Raw genomic sequence first — 23,951 nt, 5'->3', positions numbered from 1 at the left:
ACTTTAATGCTTTTGAGTAATTGGGCCTCTGCTGCTTAACAGTACCAAATTGTTAATGAAAATAAGCTTTATTACGTCAAGTAATAAATACATACAAAGATGCAAATAACAGTTTTAGTCACTTATTTGGAATTCTTTTTTTTCTTTTCTTTTTTGCAAAGTTACAATTTAAATCTGGGGGAATAAAGTTGCTTTTGGGGCCTGCGACAGGTTAGAATAGTCTTTTTGTAGAACTCGTGCACTTTTAATGGAAACACTAACAATCATGCAAAATGGTGGGGAGGGGGGGTAATTTTTGAACAGAATTTATGGTGTGTGCACCAAATTAGAAATTAGGCTGTCAACCAGTGAAACAAGAAACAATATCTGTACTCAAAATTAAAGCAGTCTGGTAAGAAATGGTTTAGTGGTGAAGTCAAATGAATGCTTGAGGATTAAGGCAGCTGTTTTCAAATTTTGCTTTCAAGGAGCCCTTCACTCTGCTGTTCTGCAAAGGCTGAGTGTTTGCCATAGGAAGTCTGCTGCACTGCAGAGGACTCTGTGGTGTGTACACCCAATCCATGGGGTGTAATATCTGGAGCTGCTTAGCTTTGCCAATGCCCCACATGACCATACCTTGCAACCTAGAACATAACCAGCACTCCTTTTACATTACACAGGAATACTGGCAGCAGCAGAGCGTGTCCAACATTACTGATATTGTCACTGAGAAGTCCCTAGAAAGCTAAGGAGCCGTAGACCTTTCCTAAAATGCAGTTTGAAAACCACTGGATATGGGGAACACTTAAAGGAGCAACCTGAGGCAGAACAGAGAATTAAGAGAGGAATGCAGTTGTTTCTTTAAAAAAAATATTCAACTAATTCAGGGAATGCCTCAACTTAAATGAAATATTGCAAACTCCACTTTAAATGAGAGGAAGGATAATCTTCTTGACTATGGCCAGGATTCCAGAAGAAAAAAAGACAGCACAAGTTTTATCTACCCGAGGAGACCTTTGGACTTCCTCAAACCAAAGCTCCCCCATTCTGGATGGTGAGCTGCTTTTGAAACCAAGAGGCATTTCAGAAGCTGTTTGAAGTATGGCACAGGGTGGGTGTATTTGTTGGGGGGGATTCAAACTTTCCACTGGGCACACAAGCCCTTGGGTGCCTCCCAAGTGCTACTTTGGATTGTGGCCCACATTCTTGGAAATGGCAGTGGGGGTGAGGAGTGGTTGAGTCAAATTAAGGGATCTCTCTGAATGCCTTCTGTAGTCTCCAAAGGAACTGGTGTCCCTTTTTCATAAAAGGTGGAAAAATCTTGCAGCCATGGGAAGAGATGCTAGGATCTTGCATTGCGCTCAGTCTCTGCCAAACACTCTCGAACTAGTCCTCTGGCGTGAATGATGCCTGCAAAATAAGTAACATAAAGTCTGCTTGTGTTTACTTTTACATAAGCAATACAGTGGTACCTTGCTTTAAGAACAGTCCTGTTTACGAACAATTCGGTTTAGGAACTCCCCAAAACTGGAAGTAGTGTCCCGGTTTGTGAACTTTACCTCCGCCTAAGAACGGAATCTGAACAGTGGAACGGCAGAGGCCTCATTAGGGAAAGTGCGCCTGGGTTTAAGAACGGTTTCAGTTTAAGAACGGACTTCTGGAATGGATTAAGCTCATAAACCGAGGTACTACTGTATACAGTTTGGGAGGCATTGACTTTTTGCCAGTTTCATATGAAGGTATAGCTGCTTTTTCATTTCACTGGGACATTTGCAGGAGAACTTCCTTGGTGGAGCATGCCTTTGAGTTATACATTTCCCCCTTTTTCTGAAGCGGTTCAGTGACCATTGCAGCATTTTTTGTAAGGAAGAAAATTTTATCTTTAAATATTCTTGGAGGGGGCAAAGCATGTTTCTAGGTGGCTAGGGAAACAGCTGCATAGCAACCCATTAATCCAGGTGTATCCAGGATGGTGCCATCCAAATGTTGCTGAACTGCTACTCTCATCAGCCCTAATCAATGGCTATGCTGACTGATGCTGGGAGGAGTTTCCAGATATCAGAACAGTCTTCAGTCATGGTACTATACGTTAAAAGTCATATATTACTTCATATGCTCTTGGTATGAATTGCACAGGTTAGAAGTGGGTGGCCTTCTTTTTGGGTGGGACTAGGTGACCTTTTCATTTCTGCGCTGGCCTAAAGTGGGAGCTCATGGGCCACTAGAAGCCCAACCTGGACCACTCTTGTTAATAAACCTTTATCAGATATTGTGTTTTTTTACCTTTTCCTCATTATCTTGTGGACTAGGTCCTTAGGTCAAGTAATTTAGTGTAAATAATATGGCCTAAAATATTTCTCTCAATATTTGCTTCATTACCTCGTTTTAGCCTTTCCATGGCACTTTTACTTCCAGCATATGTAGGCCTGATTTCTTTTCCTAATTCTTCTATGATGGCCAAAAGTTCTGCATACTTGCTCTGTGGTACTTGACTGCTACTCGTTCCCTGGCAGCAGAAAGAAATGGGATCTGAATTAGAGCAGAGCAAGTCACAATAACCAACAAACCATAATAAATCTCAAATTAATCAATTCATTAATTGCTGGGTGACAGTGAAATCCTACACATGCTCTGATTAGTGGGGCTTACTCTTGGGAAAGCATGCATAGAATTGCAGTCTCAAAGTGGCTGCTTAGTGCCACTTTTAGCACTAAAGGGAAGGGAGGGTTGTCCCCTCATTATTTTATTTATTTACTTTCAAAAACATACTGCTTGATGGTAAGAAATCCTATTAAGCAGCTTACAAAATTATCAGATATTAACATTATCTATAAAAACAGTTAAGAACGGGTCCTTTAAAATATTTAAAAGACCATTAAAATCAATAGTAGCTAAAAAGAAGAAAGACATCAACATTCCGCATAGAATCTTATGGGACCCCAAGTGTCATCTAGTCCAACCCCCCGCAATGCAGGAATCCTGCCCACAGCCATCTGCATTGGCTTGCCTAAACAAAAATGTTTCAAGCAGACGTCCATCTGGTGTTGATAGGCTGAGAGTTACAATGTATACCCCCCCCAAAAAATAAATAAAGATAACTGTTTCTTAGAGGTGTCCCAGTTCCACATATCAAAGCAGTTGAGAGGGCATGTAAGGAGTAAGGCGACCCCGTGAGTAAACTGGTTCCCAGGTTGTTGAGGGCTTAATATCTTAATAACAACACACTGAGCTTGTCTGGGTAGCAGATGGGAAATGGGCAACTAGTGCAGATCCCTGAGCAGGGGTTCTTTGCACACAGGGCTTCATTTGTGACAGCAGCCGTGCAGCTTCCAGATCAAGCCCAAGGGAAGCCCCAAATAGTGAGCACTGCACCTTTAAAGCAACTTGAACGTGAAAGCTGCAATATTTATTCAGACCATCATTGAGGAGAGCAGGTTAAAAGTAGAGCCAGCTCGTGAAAAACAGAAGCTTGTTAACAAATAAACATGAACCCTTAAATCCCACAACCAGAGCAAAAACGCTATGTACTTGAATCACATAATCACTCAGTGCTGAATTTGGTCAACGTCACTTCTGTTTGGAAACTGTAATATTTATTTTAATCCATCCATTTAAATTTAATCCATTAAATGACATCAAGACCAGTTTGTTGACTTACACAGGCATTTCCTTGATTTCTCAGCCCATCTCCAGATTTTAATTGCTGCACTGTTTTAATTGGGGACATTTATATTTTAATTATTCACTCTGTTTTTATATTTTGCAAACTACTATTTTGGAACTGTATGTGGTGTACGTATATAAATTAATAATATAGACAACTTTCCTTTTTATCAACAAGCCTTTTCAATTGAGGTTCTTATCCCAGTCTGTTTGAAAGCAGCCACCGTTGTCCCAGTCCCAAAGAAAATAGCAACTAACTGCCTAAATGACTACAGTCCTATTGCATTAACACCTGTAGTGATGAAATGCTTCGAGAGATTGGTCCTTCAACACCTTAGGACATATTTTCCACCGGATTTTGATAAACATCAGTTCGCCTATAGGAGAAATAGGTCAACAGATGATGCCATTGCTACAGCCTTTCACCTTGCAGTGAGTCATCTGGAGAGACCGGGGAAGTATGTTAGAATGTTGTTTATTGATTATAGCTCGGCTTTTAATACCATCCTTCCGGACATTCTTATCAAAAAGCTGATGGAACTAGACATTTCTTCTACCATCTGACTGGATTAAAGACTTTCTGAGGGATCGGACACAAACAGTGAGGATTGGGCTTGTTACATCTACCTCCCTGAAGCTCAGCACTGGCACTCCACGTGGATGTGTGCTGAGTGCCTACCTGTACTCGTATACATATGACTGTATTTCACTGTAATAATTAAGTTTGCAGATGATACTACCATGATGGGTCTAATTACAGGTGGAGATGAATCAGTGTACAGGGGGGAGGTTCAAAAAGTATCTACATGGTGCTTAGAGAATAACTTTCACCTAAATATTAGCAAGACAAAGGAGATGGTGTTGGACCTTCGGAGGAAGAGAGGGGAACTAGCCCCATTGTATATCAGGAAGGGTTGTGTGGAGAGAGTCTCTTCCTTTAAATTCCTGGAAGTTTCCCTTAGTGAAGACCTCACTTGGAAAAATAATATAATTCAGGTGCTTAGGAAGGCCCAACAGAGACTCCGTTTTCTCAGGGTCTTGCGAAAGAACAGTGTTAAACAACAATTGATGACCTCCTTCTACTGGTCCACAATACGAAGTGTCCTCTCATATTGTTACACAGTGTGGTATGTTGGCTTGACAGCCACGGACATAAAGTCTTCACAGAGGGTGGTGAACACAGCACATGATATCATGGGCTGTCCCCTGAGCCCACTAGATGACATCGCAAGGGATCGTTGCCTTAGGAGAGCGAAAAAATTATCAGGGACGATTCACACCCCGGCCAGCGCCTCTTTAATCTTCTACCCTCGGGCAGGAGATATAGAAGTATAATTAGTCATAGGTAAAGGTAAAGGGACCCCTGACCATTAGGTCCAGTCGTGACCGACTCTGGGGTTGCGCGCTCATCTCGCATTATTGGCCGAGGGAGACGGCGTACAGCTTCCAGGTCATGTGGCCAGCATGACAAAGCCGCTTCTGGCAAACCAGAGCAGCACATGGAAATGCCGTTTACCTTCCCGCTGTAGCGGTTCCTATTTATCTACTTGCATTTTGACGTGCTTTCGAACTGTTGGTTGGCAGGAGCTGGGACCAAGCAACGGGAGCTCACCCCGTCACAGGGATTCAAACCGCCGACCTTCTGATCAGCAAGCTCTAGGCTCAGTGGTTTAACCCACCTGGGTCCCTCATAATTAGTCATACCAACAACCTAAAAAACAGTTTATATCTGTGGGTTGTTAGGCTGCTGAATGGAAAATAATATAGTGGAACTGACTTTCGGGGTTGGTGTATTGTGTGAAAAGCACACAGAGTGCAATGTGATTTGAGTGTTTGTGTGGGGGAAGGCTTGGTTAATTTCATTGTACACAGGTTGTACATTGACAATAAAGGTATTATTATTATTATTATTATTATTATTATTATTATTTTATTTTGTCAGATTTGAAATTGTCCTTATATCAAACCTTTTGTGGTGTTTCAAGGGAACTGATTCATAAATGAATGAATAAATGGCATAAGAGTCACATTGCCGGCAGCCCAGAATGTTGGAAATTTTTACCTGCACTCCTTGTGTGTAGCCTAGAGATGGGGGTCCGTAGTCATTTATAAGTTGTCTGTATTGCCCTGAGCCTGCCATGCTTGTGGAAGGAGAGTGGACGTTCCCAGCTTTGGAAAAAGAAAACATACAAAGTGAGAATGATTACCAAATGTTGAGTAAGATACAAAACTAGCAGGTTAAACATTCTGGTTTTGAAAGTTCACTACCTATCTTCCTTATTCCGCTAATAGTTGCCAGCTATGCTAATGCAGTGGTAAAAATAAACAGCACATTGTCCTGATCAGTAGAAGCATGAGACACCATGGCAATCATAACACATTGACATTTGCTTTCTATGAAAGCTTTTCCCAACTGCTCAGAGTTCTTCACATAGATCTTGGACATCCTAACAGGAACCCTGTAAAGTAGGTCACCATTATTCTCCCCATATTGCAGATGGAGAGACAGAGTCCGACAAGTGAACAGCTCACTTAAAGTCTATATCTGGTGTAAAAATAATCATTCATTCATCCATTTTTTAAAAAACTGATGTGGCAAGGTTAATAGTCCTTTGTCGGAAATGCTGATCTCTTGTAGGAGGAGAGGAAGGGGAAGTGGATGGGAATAAATAAAATGTTATTTGTAGCCTTGGCATCTGTGCCCCAGACAGGGTGCAGCTTCGCTATCCCCTGATCTATCGCTGCAAAACTCCTCACCTGGCTAGCCTAGCCCTCCCCCCCCCCAGACTGCCAATGAGTGCTGCCAAAGTGGAGAACACCAGCCATTTGTTGGAGAGGTGTGCACACATAGGCAGCCTGTTGTTCAGCTACACACATGAAGACCAAAACAGACCACTGGTCTATCTAACCCAGTCTTAGCCATGCCGACAGATCTCCCCACCGAGAGGTGCTGCGGATTGAACCCCAGACCTTCTGAATACAAAGCAGGTGCTCTTCACCAATAAGGAGCTAAGGCCTCTTCCCTTTGTAAAACAGAGCGCAACATGCAATGTTCAGGAAACATGCGGGGTGGGGGAGGCAGGCGTGAGAAGGGAGGCACTGAGGATCTCCAACTGGACTGGCATGTCATCTCCCCCCCCCCCCGGCACCTTCTCCTGGGGCCGTCTTCCCCCATAGCACATGTAAGCGTGCCCTAGAGACTGCTGATGAGTTTAAGCCAGCATCCCCACACACACACACCAAATGCCAAGCCACTGGGTAACCTTGGGTGCCTTTACCTGATCCTTTGCCGTCTGCCTCGAAGACATAGTAAGACATAGTGGCCAACACAGAGTGCGCCTTATCAGCACCGCAGCAGCAGGCCCCGAAAACAAAAGAAGGCTTTTGGACTTGGCCGCGGTGCCAGCCCTCCTTGCACAGTACAGATGGCCGCATTAGTCGCTGTGCCAGCTCAGCTCAGATGGAGGGTGCGGGTGGGAGGGTGGAAGGAAGGAAGGAAAGAAAAACAAAGCCATCCTTGCTTTGAAAGCCCTGGATCCTGAAAGGGTTCCTGCACCCCAAAAAGGACATCAAATCCAGGCCGAACTTTTAAGGGGCAGCCCTGCTCCGAGATGTGGCCAGCTTTGGAAAGCAGCGAAGTGTGGTAGGAGGTCCCGAGGCAGATTTGGGATGGTTTCTGGCAGTGAATTGCCAACTGCGGTCAAAGGCATAGCATGGCCTTGGCTTGGCTCTAGCGAAGGGCCCCTCGCTCTGTGGCAGAGGACCTGCCCCAGCCTTCTCAGTCTGCCTTCACCCAGCCCCCACCTGCTTGCCTTCCTCCTTACAGCTAGTCTTTTTTTGGGGTGGTGGCACTGGCACTCTGGCTGCTGTCTCCTCAGCCTCAGTGCTGCCCTTGCAGAACTCAGCAGAGAAGAGGAGCCAGCGGACAAAGGTAGCATGAATTGCCTGTGCCTGCCATTGGCTCAGATGCTGCCTACTGTTTAAGCTCGCCACCTTCTGCCCCACCAGTCCCAACAAGCATCAGCTACTCCTGATTCTTTGCGTGCAGAAGGCCCCAGGGTCCATCCCTCCTTGGCATCTCCAGCAAAGGCTGGGAGAGAACCCAGCCTGAAGTCCCGGCAAGCTGCTGCCACGCTGCAGAGACCACACTGAACGAGAGGAACCAATGGTCTGACTTCCTATAATGCAGTTTCTATGCACTGCGCCTCCAGGAATCAAAGCAAACAGCTGTATTAGCAACCTTCCTGGGGCACAAGCCTGGGCAGTATGTGGAGGCAGGAGCGGTGCTAGGGCTTTTTGCGCCTTAGACAAAAACACCTTCTGGCGCCCCCCGGGCGCATGCGTCATGACGTACGCACACACACTTGGGAGGGTGGCGGCGGTGCGGGGGTTTTGCGGGGCAGGCTCAGCAGCGCCCCCTCCATTTTCGCGCCCTAGGCAATGGCCTAGTCCGCCTAAATGGACGCACCAGCCCTGTGTGGAGGTCCTGGGCTGCCCAGACAACAAGACACACACACACACCTGGTCCAAAGGAAAGGAAAGCAAGACATTTGGCACCAGCTTGGTTGCAGGAGGTGCTGAAAGGAGGCATACAAGGTACCATCCATGTGGACGAGCCCTCATTTTTCTCTACAGCATGTGCAGAAACCACCTTCTTGACCATTGGACCCGTTGGAATATTAATCAGCCGAACACCTGGTCATAGAGAAATGTTTTCACCTGGCGCCTAAATATATGTAATGAAGGCGTCAAATGAGTCTCCTCGGGGAGATTTCCACAAATGAGGAGCCACAGCAGAAAAGGCCTGTTCTCGTGTTGCCACCCTCCAGACCTCTTGAAGGGAAGGCACATGAAGAAGGGCCTCAGAGGATGGTTGCAGGGTCCATATCAGGGCCGGCTCTAGGTAGAATCCCGGTGGAGCGGGGTGCCAGAGTGCCGGGCTAGTAGGCAGGGAGCTGCGCGGCAAAGCCGCGCGGAAGCCATGCTGCGCCCTGCAAGGGCGGGGCGCCGGAGCGATCTCCGCCCCTCAGCACCAGGGCGCGCGACCTGCTCAAGACTGCCCTGGTCCATATTGTGAGAGGCAGTCCTTGAGGTGTTATGGTCCTGAGTTGCTTAGGGATTTATAGATCAAAACCAGTACTTTGAATTGGGCCAGGAAACTAACTGGCAGCCAGTGCATTTGGGCCAGGATTGGCATTAGATGCTGAAACCGTCCTGCCTGGTGCGCAACCTAGCCACTGAATTCTGCACCAGCTAAAGTTCCTGAACCATCTTCAGAGGCAGCCCTACTTAAAAGGCATTGCAATTACAGTAGTACCTCGGGTTACAAACACGATCTGTTCCGGGTCGCAGTTCGTAACCCGAAAAGGTCACAAACCGAGCGCCATTTTTGCGCATGTGCAAAGCGTGATTTTTGCGCTTTGCGCAAACCGAGCGTGCCGCTTCTGCGCGGAACGCGCGCGCGACGAAAACACTTCCGGGGTTGCGGAGTTCGTAACCCGAACTGTTCGCAACCCCAGCGGTTCGTAACCCGAGGTACGACTGTATTAGTATCCAACCCAGAGGTTACTACAGCATAGGCCAGTGTTTCTCAACCTTTTTTGGGCCACGGCACACTTGTTCCGTGAAAAAAATCACGAGGCACACCACCATTTAAAAAGTTAAAAAAATTAACTCTGTGCCGCCCTATATTATAATTATGACTGTAAGAAACACTTGCCAAATATTGCTTTCCGGCGGGTTAGTGTTGTGTATTGGCGGCCGCCAGGCTCGTTTGCACTGAGCTTTGGGAAAGAGGAAGAGAAATATTGCTTTCCGGCGGGTCAGCGCTGTGTATTGGCGGCCGCCAGGCACGTGACAATGCAAATCGCCCTTCTCGTCGTCGCACGTTGTGGCACACCAGCTAGCGTCTCGCGGCACACTAGTGTGCCGCGGAACAGTGGTTGAGAAACGCTGGCATAGGCAACAGAAGTTAGGCTGTCCCTGTCTGGATAAAGGTACAGCTGGGCAATCAGTCAAAGCTGACGGAAGACACTCCATGCCATCAAGGCTGCCTGAGCCTCAAGTTACAGCAAAGGATCCAGGAGGACCTCCAAGTTGTGTACCCAACTCCTTCAGAACGAGTGTTACCCCATCAAGAGTAGACAACCTCTCAGCCATCTGGTCTAAGGAACCATTGTCTCTAGCAGCACCTCATTCTTATCTGGATTGAGCTTCAGTTTGAAGCTCTCATCCAGGCCATGACCAAGGCAAGAAATTTGCTAGATGTTTTATTTATACAAATGCACATGAGACTCAATAGGACTTAAGAAAATAATATGGAAGAAATATTCAACAGGTGTTGTTTATTATCAAACAACTGCAGTGTAGCAAGGGAAAAAGGTTTGCCTGCTGCATTTCTTCCTCTAAGGCTCAGAAGCATAGCTGCAAAGTTTTCCCTTTTCTCGCGAGGAAGCCTATTCAGCATAAAGGAATTTCCCTTTAAAAAAGGGAGAACTTGGCAGCTATGCTCAGGAGTCCTGCCAGAATGAAAAGTGGCTATTTCCCTGCAACCACAGTTGCAGGGGATCCACAAAGAGAAGGAAAAGAACTGGTATTGAAGTTGCCAGCTTTTACTTCTTTTTACTGTTGAGTGTTGATGCTCCTGTGCCTTCTTCAACAGCAGCCTGATACAGACAAATTCTGCTTTTCCGTTGCTTTGCTCCCTGCCAAGAAAAGCCCCACTTAATTTCCATAGGCTGGGCTGTTTATAAAGCCACAGGAGCAGGATTTTTTAAAATGTTGGCACCTCCAAATGGTGTTAATGAGGAACTTTGCCAGAGTGATGGGCAACCAATGGGGGGGGAAGCATACATCAAGGTCCAATCGGGGACACTCCTAAGAGAGGTTATACACCATAGCTGCCAAGTTCTCCCTTTTTTTTAAGGGAAATTCCCTTATGCTGAATAGGCTTCCTCATGAGAAAAGGGAAAACTTGGCAGCTATGTTATACACATCAGTATAGTAATTTTTCCCTTCTGCAGAGCTTGCGAGCTGCCTTCTCTCTCCCTCCTAATTGATGGGGAAATCAAAGTTAAGTGGGTAATTAACAGCAGAAAAAAAGCCCTTAAAAGCCTCCCCCCCCCCACACACACATCATAGCCACCTGGAATGCATAAGGATACTTACTGTTAGATGCAGAATGACACTGGGGTAGAGGAGAGAGAAGACATTACTGAACCTACAGTGGCCTTCAAAACATTCCCATCCCACAGTGGTGGGTGGGTCACAATTGACGATTCCACACATTTGGCTTGAAGAACGGGTTGGGGTTAAACCCCCCCCCCCCCGTGAAACCTGAATTCCTGTGTCTTTAACATTAGCAGAACAGGCAGAAATTCGACCAGGAAAGCATTCTCTCTGCAGCATTTTTTCAGGTTAAGAGAGTAAGGGAAGCCACAGCAATCATTCTTAATTCCTCCTACATTTAAAATCTGCCTTCACATCTGCAAGCAAAGTTAGAGTTTACAAGTCTGAATTGTGTGTGTGTGTGTGTGTGTGTTAAGGGGGGGTAGTATTTCATTTGGACGGCTGAGAGAGGCCCCCTCCAACCCTGACCGCTCAAGCCAAGCTGCCTAATCAGAGACAGGGAGCATTTGCAGTCATATCACTGAGAATCCGAGATATTCAATTGCAAGGGCTCCTTTGTCTAACTCCCTTGGCCTTACGCCAGGGTGCTGGCATTAGCGCTTAGCAAGAGGAAGGGCTGGTGTACAAAGCAGACAGAGAAACCATTTTGGAAACTGATGAGAGCTCTTTGCTTCCCTTCCCCCCTCCCCAATTCCACCTAAAGAGTTTCTCTATAGAATGGATGAGGCACAAAGAAGCAGTACAGGTGAAGTGGGGACAGGCTGAGCATCCCTAGAAATTGTTGTGGAAGGGCCTTCAATAACAATGCAATTATTATATTATCAGGTTTTGTTAAAGAGCATAAGAGAACTGACTGGTTCCAGTTCCCTCGGTCAACTCTTGCAGGATGTCCCTTGCTCCAAGCACATCTAAAACATCGCAATTATTCTTCTGTCCAAAACACAGGACAAAAGCAAATGTTTTGCCAGGGGGTGGGGATGGATGGGCAACCAAACCAGCATCCCTACACAAGATTTGAAACTGGAATTAAAAACGGGCTTCCACTGACACCCAAGAGACTTGGTTGCCACCACACGTCTCTCTCCAAATACCTCGTTTCCACTCAGATTTAGGTGGGGTTTTTTTAAAGACATAAAATGTTGCTTCTGCTCACTGTAAGGGGTAAGGGGTCTATTTGGAAGCTCCAAAGCCAAAATGAGGCATCTGAAGAAAAACATTTGCAAATCCAAGACTCCAAACATGCGAACACACAAGGCTCAGACAAGGGGTCTGAGCCTTGAAGGGCACAACCCGTCAGGACATTCTCCTGCACAAAACCTGTTGCAAATTACCAGGACGACACATGCACAAGAAAGTGGAGGTTTGGGGCAACCCCTTTTCATTCTCATGGAGTTTTGGGATGGAGAACGTCCTGGTTCCTCCAGCTGTGGACCTCCAGATGTTGATGGGTCCAATCTCCCCAGCCAATATGGCCCAATTGGGCAGGAGTGACAGAGAGCATTGTCCAACAACATCTGGAAGACCACAGGTTCTCCACCCCTGGAGTAGCAACCTCATACCCAGCGTTGCTTGGGAATTCTGAGAAACCAAAAAGTCAGGAATAATAATAATGATAATGATAATGATAATGATGATTGATAATGATAATGATGATGATGATGATAATAATAATAATAATAATAATAATAATAATAATATTTATACCCTGCCCATCTGGCTGTGTTTCCCCAGCCACTCTGGGTGGCTTACAGCGTATCTAAAAACAAAACATCAAGCGTTAAAAACCTCCTGATACAGGGCTGCCTTCAGATGTCTTCTAAAAGATGCGTAATTCTTTATCTCCTTGACATCTGAAGGGAGGGTGTTCCACAGGGAGGGCTCGACTTCTGAGAAGGCTGTCTGCCTGGTCCCTTTGGACATCACCTGTTCAAATCAGTGCAGATTAGAAATGTTCAGTCCACCATCTTGATTCAAAATGGTGTGCAACTGAATCCAAACATGGATGAAAACCTGCAGCTTGACCTCAGGAGCCAACATGCAACATTTGGTTATGGTATCTTAAGGGGTGTTCAAATGCATAGTAAACAAACAACTTTTCAAAATAGACACACAGAGTGAGAGAAAGAGAGAGAACTACAAATTAATTTTCAAATGTGTTCAAACAACTCTTTAATCAGCAGCATTTGTTTTAAGAAACCAAAGTCTAAGTTTCTGCTACAACAATAGATCCTCCCAATTATTAATTTCAACAATACCTTATTACAGGACAGCTTAAGCCTTGAAGCAGAGGGGTCTGCAAACTATCTACCCGCAGGGCCCACTTAAGAGAGCTGAAAGCAGCAGTCACAAGATGCTGGCACATGGAGGGCAGGGCTTGGCATAATCAAGCCGTGCCCTGGCGAATTTTCTACTGATACCCAATCCATCTTTGGAAATTGGTAAATTCGGGGGAAGTCCAAAGAAGAAATCACAATTAAAATACAGGAAATAAGAGGAAAAAGCTGACCGAGAAACCTGAAGATCACAAATTAAAGCAGGCTTAACTACTTCAAACGCAATTAGATTTAATAATCAACCAGGAAGTGGAATGGAAAATCAAATTATTAAGAGGGGGAAAAATGAATCAGCCAACAAAACAGGGAAATGGTTGGCCTGGCAATTAAAGAAACAAAGAAGCCAAAATATTATAAATAAAATTAATTACAAAAACAAACTTACGGACAACCCCAAGGAAATTAAAAATGCATTTCAGAAATTCTATACAGAACTATATAAAGCGCCCAAATAAGATGATGAAAAGATCAAGGAATACTTAAATGAACATAAACTAAAGAAAATTCCACAAGAATTAATAACGCAGTTAGATAAGCCAATAACTGAGGAATAAATAATGGAAGCAATTAAACAAGCAAAAAGTGGGAAAGCACCAGGACCTGACCAATTAAGCCGACCAATAGTTCCTTCATTAAAAGAAGTTATGAATAATATAATGGTGAATGGGAAGATACCTAAAACTTGGGAAGAAACTTACATTACTCTAATTCCTAAACAGGGATCGGACCTTACAAATGTCAAGAACTACAGGCCGATATCCCTGTTAAACAATGATTATAAATTATTTGCTAATATTCTGACTCAGAGATTCAAAAGAATAATGGACTTGCAAATACATCCGGATCAGGCAGGGTTTTTACCAGGACAACACCTGAAAGACAGCATGCGTAACATCTTGAACATAATTGAATACCTGGAAATAAAAATAAACGAACAGGCTGCACTGATATTTATCGATGCTGAAAAGGCATTCGACAATGTGTCGACAACGTGATTATGAAGAGTAATTTAGAAGTCCTGGGTTTAGGGGAGAAGTTTAGGAGAAGTGTAGAAGCCACTTATACAGTAAAGACCAAAAAGCTAAACTTATCATCAATAGTGAATTAACGGAAAGTTTTTCAATAACGAAGGGCACCAGACAGGGCTGCCCCCTTTCGCCTCTACTATTCATTGCCACGTTGGAGGTACTGCTAAAGAAAATAAGAAGCATGGAAAATATTACAGGAATAAAACATGGAAGTACTGTAAAGAATATAAGGCAGATGACATAGTCTTAACACTACAAGACCCAATAACATCTATAGCAGAGGCTCTGAAAGCAAGAGAAGAGTTTGGATTGGTGGCAGGATTAAAGGTAAACAAAGACAAAACCAAGATGATGGTCAAAAACATCAATTTGGAACAAACAGATCAAATTCAAAAACAAGTTGGCATTACAGTAACTAATAAAGTGAAGTATCTAGGCATCTGGTTGACCACAAATAATAAGAACCTGTATAAAAACAACTATGCAACAAAATGGAAAGATATAAAAACAAATCTAGAAAATTGGAATAAGTTGAAGCTGTCCTTCTTAGGGAGGATAGCAGTCATAAAAATGAATGTGTTAGCTAGGATGCTTTTCCTATTTCAATCGATACCGATTATTACTGGTTTAAGCCAATTCAGTGAATGGCAAAGTACAATTTCCAAATTTGTGTGGCAAAGAAAAAGGCCAAGGACCAAATTTAAATTACTGACTGACAAGAAACAAAGGGGCGGTCTCTCGATGCCTGATCTCAAAATATACTATGAATTTGCCTGCATAGTTTGGCTAAGAGATTGGCTTAAACTGGAGAACACTGATATACTGGACCTAGAAGGGTTTGCAAATAGGTACGGATGGCATGCCTACTTATGGTATAATAAGGTAGAAGTCCATAAGGACTTTTTGAACCATGTCATAAAAAGATCATTATATCAGGTATGGAGAAGATAACGTGACTGGCTTGAGAGGAAAACACCCTGGTGGCTGTCGCCACAGGAAACCCTTTCAATCAAAAAGCTTAATACCAAAGATCAGTGGCTAACATACAGGGATTTATTGGTGGAAGAAAATAACAACTTAAAGATGAGACCCTATGAAGAACTAAAAGATAGGCTGTCAGGGTGGTGGGAATACCACCAACTGTATAATGTATTTGTAATAGACAAAAAACCAAAGGGCTTCGAACACGAAAAAGCAATTCTGGAAAAAACGATTATATAGAGTAACACAAGGAATTTATCTAAAATTTATGAATTTATACTTGAATGGAATACCAAGCCAGTTCCAAGGAGCAAGAGAAATATAATGTGTAAATAGAAATTGTATTTGAGTACTGGTATGTATGAAACGGAAAATCAATAAAAAACATAAGGGGGAAAAAGGAAATTAGTAAATTCTTTGCCACTGCTTTTTCTTCAAAAACATTTGCTTTGGAGCTACTGTGACAACCCAACCTCAGTTTTGAGCTCAGTTTTTACCAGAGGCAGTAAATGGAGAAGCTTTTCTTTTATATTTCCCCCTTCCCACCCACCCCACACCTCTCAAAGTATTTTTTACCCTTGTCCTATAATTTCTTCTCCTATTTTCCTTTCACACACAACTTGTTATTCCCTCCTCTTCAAAAAAAACTGTCGGTCTTTCCTCCTTCCTCACCTTTTCCATTCATTCATTTCTCCTATCAGAGTTTTCCCCCTCTTGTTCCCTTTTCCATTCCTTATTTATCTGACTCCGTCCTATCCTTGTGATTGCAATTTGTTCTAAACTGTTTTTGATGCTGTATCTTAAATTGCTGAGACACACCCTGGGACCTTTAGGCCAAGGGCGGGTAGATAACAGCCAAGGTGGATCTAATAATAATAATAATAATAATAATAATAATAATAATAATAATAATAAATACTAGTATTTTCTCTTTTCTCTCTTTCTAATTTCCTCTGGCTCTTTTCCCTCAGTCTCTCCCCCTAAGCCTCTCTGTCTCTTGACCACCTTTCCTCAGCATGGAAGGAGTTGCTGGTGTTGGCACTGTTCCAGCAAAAAGCTGTGGGTCACAGCGATAAGGTGGGCAAGTGGGCAGGTTGTGGCACTGAGGCCCACCTGAAAGTGGTCCATGGCCTACTGGCAAGTCCTGACCCACTGTTTGAGCAGCCCTGCCTCACAGCAGGTGTGGGGAACGTTTGGCCCTCCAGTCGCTGATGAACTACAAGTCCCATCAGCCCCAGCAAGTATGGCCAATGGCCAGGGATGGTGGGAGCTGTAGCAACACCGGGAGGGCCAAAGGTTCTCCACACGTGCCTTCAAGAACATGCTTCAAAAAGCGATTCTGCTTGCTTTGGAAAGAGATATGGAATAGTGGACTCAGACTTAAGGGGAATGTGAGTGTCAGAGGCCCACCACTCTCTCCGATCCTAATTTGCCTCAGAGCTGTAGGAACGCCAGAACGCCAGACCAATTTATCCTTGGAGAGAAGCTACAGAGGAAATCCCAAATGGCAATTTGGGGCAGATATTCATTCTCAGGGTCCTCTTTCAGTCACAAAAACCTGCATCTGACGGGGGATATAGCTATATTAGTAACTCTGCAGAACTTGCCTGGTTTTGCCTACACAGCACAACTTACTCCTGAGTCAACGTGCAGAGGGCTGAGCTGTGTATGGCGGAGAGCACAGCCAGTCCAGGTGAGGGGACCCTGGCCCCGTGGAAGAGAACAGGCTTTCCGTACAGAAGGCCCCAGGTCCAAGAAATGGAGGCAAATGAAAATTGTCCATCAAGAAGTCCCCCGTAGCAACTTTGCATACACTTCCCCCACCCCTTTGCCTATGGTTGGAGCAATTTCTCTTTAAAGTCTGGATGGCCCCAGAAATAATTACACTTTCCTCAGAGGACCTCAGTGGGAGCGGTTGCCTGGCAATTCCCAGCAAAGGAAGGCTTGCCTCTATCAAGGCCTGAAGAGCTTCCAGCTGCTCAGCTACAGTGGTGGCCAGACCCCCTTGGGGGGGACCGACAGTAGGGTGAAGCCAGAGCCAAGGAGGGGCAGAGCCAACTCGTTCTAGGTTTCTGCCCACCTTCTTCCCCTGCGAGGAAGCTGACTGGCAGTGGACCCTCCCAACTATACAATTCTATGATGCTAAGAAGACTGCAGGGAGACGACACGAGGCTGGTGGGGCAGTGACCCATTTGCCCTGATGAAGCAGCTTCCACAGCTCAGCTGCCCCCCCCCCCTTGCCTCAAAGGACTTCAGTGGGCTCTGTTGCCTAGGCTAAGACAGAGAGACACTACACTATTTCCGTTCCCAATAGCAGCCTCAAATGCAATTTTTAGTGTGAGGATCTTTGGAAAAGCTGCTGTGAGAGTCTTTCAGGACTGTAAGTATGCTAAACCAGGAGTCAGGAAATTTTTAGGCCTGCTGAATTTGTCTTTTGCTGGAAACTCAAGACCAATCAACCAGAGTCATGTGTAAAAGATATATACAGGTAGTTTGAAAACAAAGATCAGGGTGCCTCTGTGGGTTTTATTCAAGTGCTATATAAGCAGGGCTTTTTTTCAGCCAGAACTTCCAGCACCTCTCAGGTGGTTGCCATTACCATTCTAAGAGAATGAGGTGAGTTCCAGCACCTCTTTTTCTAGAGAAATAGCACTGGATATAACTACTGGAAAACACAGAGAGAGTGTGTTTTCTGCAGTTCGCAAGAGGCAAAGTTAAACCGAAGGAAACTTTTTTTTTGTTTTGGCGGAAGGGGAAGATGTGGAAGAGAAAGGCAAAATGAAGTAAAACAGTAGAAACAAAAGTGAAAGTGAAACACAGGGTTTTCTCCAATGAAGCTCTACTCAAAAGCGGACCCAGGGAAATTAATGGACCTTAGCCATGTTTATTAACTTCAATGGGACTACAGTACTATGAGTTTGACTAACACTGAAAACAACCCAGACTCTCTCTTCACATAGATGACAGGTTTAACTGATAAGAAGAGTAAGGGCAAAACACCCAACTTTTCTAAACAGTAAAGGCTTGTTTAAGGGGCAGTTTACACATCCATGAACATCACTTGGTCACAACAGGCAGCTGGATGTGAGAACGTTTGCTGAAGTAGATACATCTCTTGAATGGCATACTCAACAAGCAGTGAGCCTGCCTTGCAGCATGCCACTCTCAAGGTGTGTCAGAGGACCAGCTCCCAAACATTTCTGCTAAAGGGACCACTTGAAAACTGCTGGCAGTCTTGGTGGACTACTTAATGCTTTTCTGGCCTGTCCTAGCAATTAAAATTGTAACACAACAAAATGCAACATATAATAATAATATGCTCTTAAATCACAAATCCATGGACACACTGCACCCTCTCTGAATGAAGCTTGCTGACCATAGTTGGGGGAATCCTGGGTTACAGCAAACGTTTTGCATGCAGGTCCCAGGTCCCATCTGCCGCACCTCCAGTTAAGAGGCTCTCAGGTACCAGCTGATGGGGAGAAAAGTATTCCCTACCCAACAGCCTGCAGTCACTGCCGCTCAGAAGACACAGTGATTTGCAATAAGGCCGCTTCCAAAGTCCAGGAATGCCCAGGTTCTCATCTTCAGGAAGGTGCATGAGATCAAAGGTGTAGTGGTTAGAATGTCGACTAGGACCTGGGAGAGGCCACGGTGCGAATCCCCTCCACCCCAATCAGCCACTAAGAAGCTCACTGGATGCGACCCTTGGGGGGGCAACCACAGGCTAACCTACCTCCCAGGGTTGTTGTGGAAGTTAAACGTGAAGAGTTGGCGGAGAACCCTGAGCTCCTTGGAGGTAAAGGTGGGATTATATATATATATATATATATATATATATATATATATATATATATATATATAAGCAATAAATAAATAAAAACAATACCATTTGCAGGGCGCTTCCACGTGGTCGGCTCCCCTAAACCCCCGCACCCTTCCCTCCTCCCCGCCGGCTCCTCGCGCACTTGCGCCCAGCCACCAGCAGCGGCCCTCGCCGAGGCGTGCAGCGCGCCTCGCTTCCTTCCTTGATCCGAATCAATCAGCCGCTCTAGGGAGGCAATCATGGAGGGGAAGGTGGGGGGAGGAGGCGTCAGGACCGAACCTCCACCCGCCGCTCCTTGATCCCATCCCCCCCCGGCCCCTCCGCCAAGCCCCCCGGGCCACCCTCGCCCAGGCGCCGCTGCCGCCGCTGCCGGCTTCCCGGGGCGCACAGCCTCGCCGAGCTGCCCGGGGGGGAGGGGGGCTTGGCCGCCGAGCCAAACTTTGCACCCGCTCGGGTGTCCCCCCCTCCCCCGCCGGCGCAAAAAAAAAAGTGCATAATGGCGGAGATGAATCAGCTCCGCGGATCTGACCTGAGTGGGGAAGCGGAGCGAGCGGGAGCAAGGCGAAGAGCCCGTCTCCGAGCGGCGGGGCTCGCCCAGGTAGCCAGGGCGCAGCGCAGCGCTTGCCTTCGCCTCCGGCGCCAGCGGGGCAACCGGGGCTCCCCCCGCCGCCACCTCCTCTTGCAAAAGGCGAACCAATGCAAAATAGCGATATTCCGTGCGCTTAAGCAGCCATGCTAAGGAGCCTCCGGAGAGGGACCGGCAGAGTTTGCGCCTTACCTTGGCTGATGGGAGCCGCCGCGATGTGCGCGGTCAAGTTTGGCTTGTAAGACATGCCGAGCAGCAGCAGCGACATCGGCGAAAGGAGGCGGCGAAATGTCCTGAAATTCCACGACGCGGCTCTCTCGGGCTCCGTCTGCCTGTCCGTCGGTCTGTCTGTCTTCCCCGAGACTTTGGGGGTTGTTTACTGCGAGAGACAAGCGCACGCCGCAAATATGGCCGCGTCACATATGGATAGAGATACATCTATATGTACACAGATTGCCGCTCGCTCTTTTGCAACGCAGGATATCATCCATACATCAGGAGGAGGAGGAAGAGAAGGGCGGCGGCGGGGGGGGGGGCAAAAAAAGAGGACTCTGAAAGCCGGTGAGGGGAGAGGAGGAGGAGGGAGGAGGGAAAAGTTTAACCTCAGCACAGGGAGTTCTGGAATCCCTTGCACAAAATGTGTAAAATTTCCCTCCCTCCTTTATTATTGGGAGGAATTGGTTCCATTTACTGCCTAGAGAGGTGCAAGCTTTATTATCATCTATTTTTTACCCCCTTAAAATAAGTTTTCAGAGTTTTAAAAACAAAAAATTTGGAAAGAAGTTTTCAGATGCAGCCATTCTTGGAGGGATATTTCCAAAAAAAATGGAGCAAATTAAAGGGTGGGCATGGAACGGTTGAAAAACATTTACATACTGCTTGGTTGTTTAATCTCCCCACCACTATAAAAAAAGCTCAATATTTGCAACAATTTAAAATAAATAAATGCAACCATAATTTAAGATACAGGAAAGGCTTTAAAGATAAATAATAAACACAGTAGGCTATAAATAAAAATGTCATGTGCTACTTGTGTGGGTGGTACCAAATCCTTTACTTTTTATATTACTTTTATTGGCTTTCAGAACCTCTGTTTTATAGTTTTATTTTCTCATAGTTTTGTTTTTTCACCTGTTTGGTCATCTATTTGTAAATTTATCAATCAATACCAGAAATTAATTTATATAATTAACACAAAACATGACCGAGTCTTAAATATTTCACATCTTGTTTGTAGCAAGGTCCTTGAGAGGGTGGGGGCAGATAGCTTCTATTCAACTTGGCAGAAGCTGGTTGTCCTTAACCCATTTCAGTCTAGCTTCAAACATGGGTTTGTTGATGAAACAGTTTTGGTCATCCTGATAGATGACTTTGTAACAAAAAAATTTAAGGTCTTAAATATATTTACAGTACAATGGATGTTCATAAATGTACCAAGCAAACACATACAGTAAGACAGTCCTGAAACCATTTTGACTCCCAAACTGACCAAATGTTTCTCTGCAAGGAGGGAGGGGGTGAGGGAATCTTCCCATTGTCTCAGGAATTAAGTAATTACCACCTCAAATAAGTGGCCAGAATACCAGAAAAAAATTCATTATCAGATAACCTGGCAGACAGGAAAAGCAACAACATTCAAATTTCTGTTGTAGACCGCCTTTTCTATGATGTAGGTATGATGTATATGAGGGGTGGTCTTGGGCTACACCCCTTCTGTGATGTATGTATGATGTATGGAGGGATGGTATTGAGCTCCAGGCAGGGAATTTCAAAATGTCTATATAAGGGCAGGCACACCTTTCATTCTGGGTCCTCCTCCTTTCTCCTGCCTGGGAGGGGAGCACCCTGTTGCAACAGTTCAATAAAGATCAGGCTTACGAGCTGCTTTGCTTCTCAATATTCTCTGGCTGGCCTCTGTTATTTTCTCCTACCAATGGAGAACCTATGAGGGCTCTTGTATACCCCATAAGGGAGTAAGGGCAGATTTTGTTTGTTGCAACTTGCAGTGGGAAGACAGGGAGTCTCTCATTCTCCTTGCTCTCTCAGTGGGGTTTCATACCATTGAGTATGTATCTTCCTCAACCGCTTTATGGGTTGAGAGTTTGAGGGACGGTGTTCAGGTGGTTGTGCCCCAACCTAGAGGTGACTTCTACTCAACTCCTTAGCAGTTGTCCCATGGGGTCCGGAAGGGATTCATCTTGCTCTCCAACATCTATTCAAAGATATTTGGAAGTGACACACAGCTGTTTCTCCTTTTCATTGGAATCAGGTGAGGCTACTTAATCTCTGAAGGCAGTAATGGGCCACACAATGACAAACAGACTGGAGGTAAATCCTGACAAGATGCTGTGGGCTGATGGCTCCCAAGCCCAGGAATTCAGTGGGACACCTGTTCTGGAGAGGGCCTGAGGCCACCAGCAGAGGAACAGGTGGCCCCGGAAGGCTGTCCATGAGGGAATGTGGCCCTCAGCTGAGAAGGTTCTCCACCCTGGCTTATGGCTTTAATGGTTAAAACCAGCAATTTGAATGGGGCCCAAAATTGGACTGGAAACAAGTGCAGATGACAGAGCCCCAGAATAACGTGGTCACGTTTTTTCCTAATATGCATGTTAATGCAGGCTTAATCAATTGAGCAATCAACCAACATTTTGGATGACAGCCCAAATGATAATGATTTTAGCATTTTTATAGCTTTTTCAAGTAGGCTTGACAGCAGATCACAGAAATCTCTTGTCATTTAATCAAATAAATATTAAATTTACATATATTTCATATGACTGATTATCTGTCATAGTTGTATGTCATTCAGTAACAAAGTTCTTTGGGCACCTTAAAATAAATAATTTATTTTTAAACATTAAATACAATTTCCCCCACCCCATAAAATCAAAAGCTACATGCATGCAGCAAAAGACAACAGCTAATCAACCCCACCCCCACCCCACCCCCACCCCCACCCCACCCCAAAAATAAAACAGGCCCAGACTCTATAATTTATTTCAAGATCTTCACCTAGCACAGAAAAGACAACAAGGATGGTGACAGGGAAGCCATTTTGTAGCTGGGGTGCCACTACCAAAAAGACCTTTTCCCCTGGTGATTAGCTCCCTTGCTTTATTTTACAGGGACACCGAGAGCAGGGCCTACAAAGATCTTAAAAGTTAGGGGGGTAGCTTAATATAGTTTTGAAGAGGAAAGAACTTTTTTGTTTTGTTTTGTTTTTAAAAATAGCTTTATATTTGTGTGGCAGCAGGCAAATAGAAGTGGCAGTTCCTTCTAGTGCAAGTATGAAGGGAAAACTCAGACAGCGCCTGCCATCAGCAGTATTTATATTTATATTGAAAATAGTTAACTTTTAAGTGTGTTAGAAGGCACCCCAATTTATCATCCCCTCCCTTTTCTAAAACCTACTCTTTCTATATCAGCTATCTTATTCAAGGACAAATTTATTACTCATTATTATTGCATTTTATTTACATACCATGTTGGAACCCCAAAGGCCCCTGAAATAGCGAGCGGCATTTTATAACAACATTTACAACGGAGTACAAAAAGTCATAAACTAATCAGCAAGTGGAACAATGTACTGTAAAGCAAAAGAATCACAATATTGGTCAAACAAGCAAGAGGGTCAAAGGGGGTGCCCTCGCTCACCCTTCTTTCCACAGGCTAGAAACCTGAAGCAACAATGTGAAATGGTCAACGAGATAAATGACCCCCAACTGAAAGTATCAAGGGTGCTCTCAACATTCCTTCTACTTGAGAGATTCAAGGTGAACAAGTAATCCATGTAATTAACTGCCAAATATATTTTAAAAAAGCAAAATTGGGAATACTTGAAATATTAAGAGTTTCCACAGAAAGAAAGTGTATGATGTCCCAAGCCCATGCCTTCTTAGAATAAAAAGAATGCAGCCTTTTCTTACAATAAAATGAAAGAAGTCAAGAAAATACAACAGCAGCATCTGAAGGTTGTAAAGCAACAGACTATTGAAAACACAGAATCAAACCAAATTCAGTTTATCATAGCTGCCAAGTTTTCCCTTTTCTCGCGAGGAAGCCTATTCAGCATAAGGGAATTTCCCTTTAAAAAAGGGAGAACTTGGCAGCTATGGTTAATGTTTGAAATGACATGAGGAAATGAAAAGGGGGTTATCTGGCACCAATACCCCCACCCCCCCCCACAAAAACAGGTGTCATATGAGTTTTTATGGGAAGAGCACACCAGAGATTAGGGGCAGAGAACCTGTAGGCTTCCAGATGCTCTTGGACTCCAGTTCCCATCATCCCTGACTATTGCTTATGCTGGCTGGGGTTGATGGGAGCTGAAGAATCACAGGTTCCGATCCCTGCCATACCACCTGCCCTCCGCTTGGTGTTTTGACAATGAACATAGGGTACAGGCAGGTGTGTTTGGGTATATATAT

General features: G+C 44.8%; 1 protein-coding gene across 2 annotated transcripts; it reads right to left on the bottom strand.

Moving 5' to 3' along the window:
* Positions 1–99: 99 nt before the first annotated feature.
* CDK2AP1 (cyclin dependent kinase 2 associated protein 1) lies at positions 100–20,052 on the bottom strand. 2 transcript variants are annotated; one of them, XM_035098976.2, is made up of 4 exons: positions 19,717–20,052; positions 5,705–5,811; positions 2,359–2,485; positions 100–1,389 (listed from the first exon to the last, which is right to left on the bottom strand). In XM_035098976.2, exons 1-4 carry the CDS (start codon positions 19,790–19,792, stop codon positions 1,322–1,324), a joined length of 378 nt encoding a protein of 125 aa, XP_034954867.1. In that variant the 5' UTR covers positions 19,793–20,052; the 3' UTR covers positions 100–1,321. The 2 variants fall into 2 exon arrangements, with proteins under 2 accessions (XP_034954867.1, XP_034954868.1); XM_035098977.2 differs by having other exon boundaries at positions 102–1,389; positions 19,468–20,052.
* Between the last annotated feature and the right edge of the window lie 3,899 nt (positions 20,053–23,951).

The sequence above is a fragment of the Zootoca vivipara genome, chromosome 17 (assembly GCF_963506605.1).
Source record: "Zootoca vivipara chromosome 17, rZooViv1.1, whole genome shotgun sequence".
Classification (NCBI taxonomy): Eukaryota; Metazoa; Chordata; class Lepidosauria; order Squamata; family Lacertidae; genus Zootoca; species Zootoca vivipara.
Note: the sequence above shows the minus strand (reverse complement) of the source record. Positions and strands in the feature narration are given on the sequence as shown.

What these genes read in the sequence shown, in the direction of transcription:
- CDK2AP1 (XM_035098976.2), bottom strand. Translation starts at nt 19,792, where the DNA reads ATGTCGCTGCTGCTGCTCGGCATGTCTTACAAGCCAAACTTGACCGCG. An exon ending in GGCGGCTCCCATCAGCCAAG is followed by an intron (nt 5,812 to 19,716) that starts GTAAGGCGCAAA and finishes CTTTTTCCAAAG; the next exon opens with CTGGGAACGTCCACTCTCCT. An exon ending in CATGGAAAGGCTAAAACGAG is followed by an intron (nt 1,390 to 2,358) that starts GTAATGAAGCAA and finishes CTTATTTTGCAG; the next exon opens with GCATCATTCACGCCAGAGGA.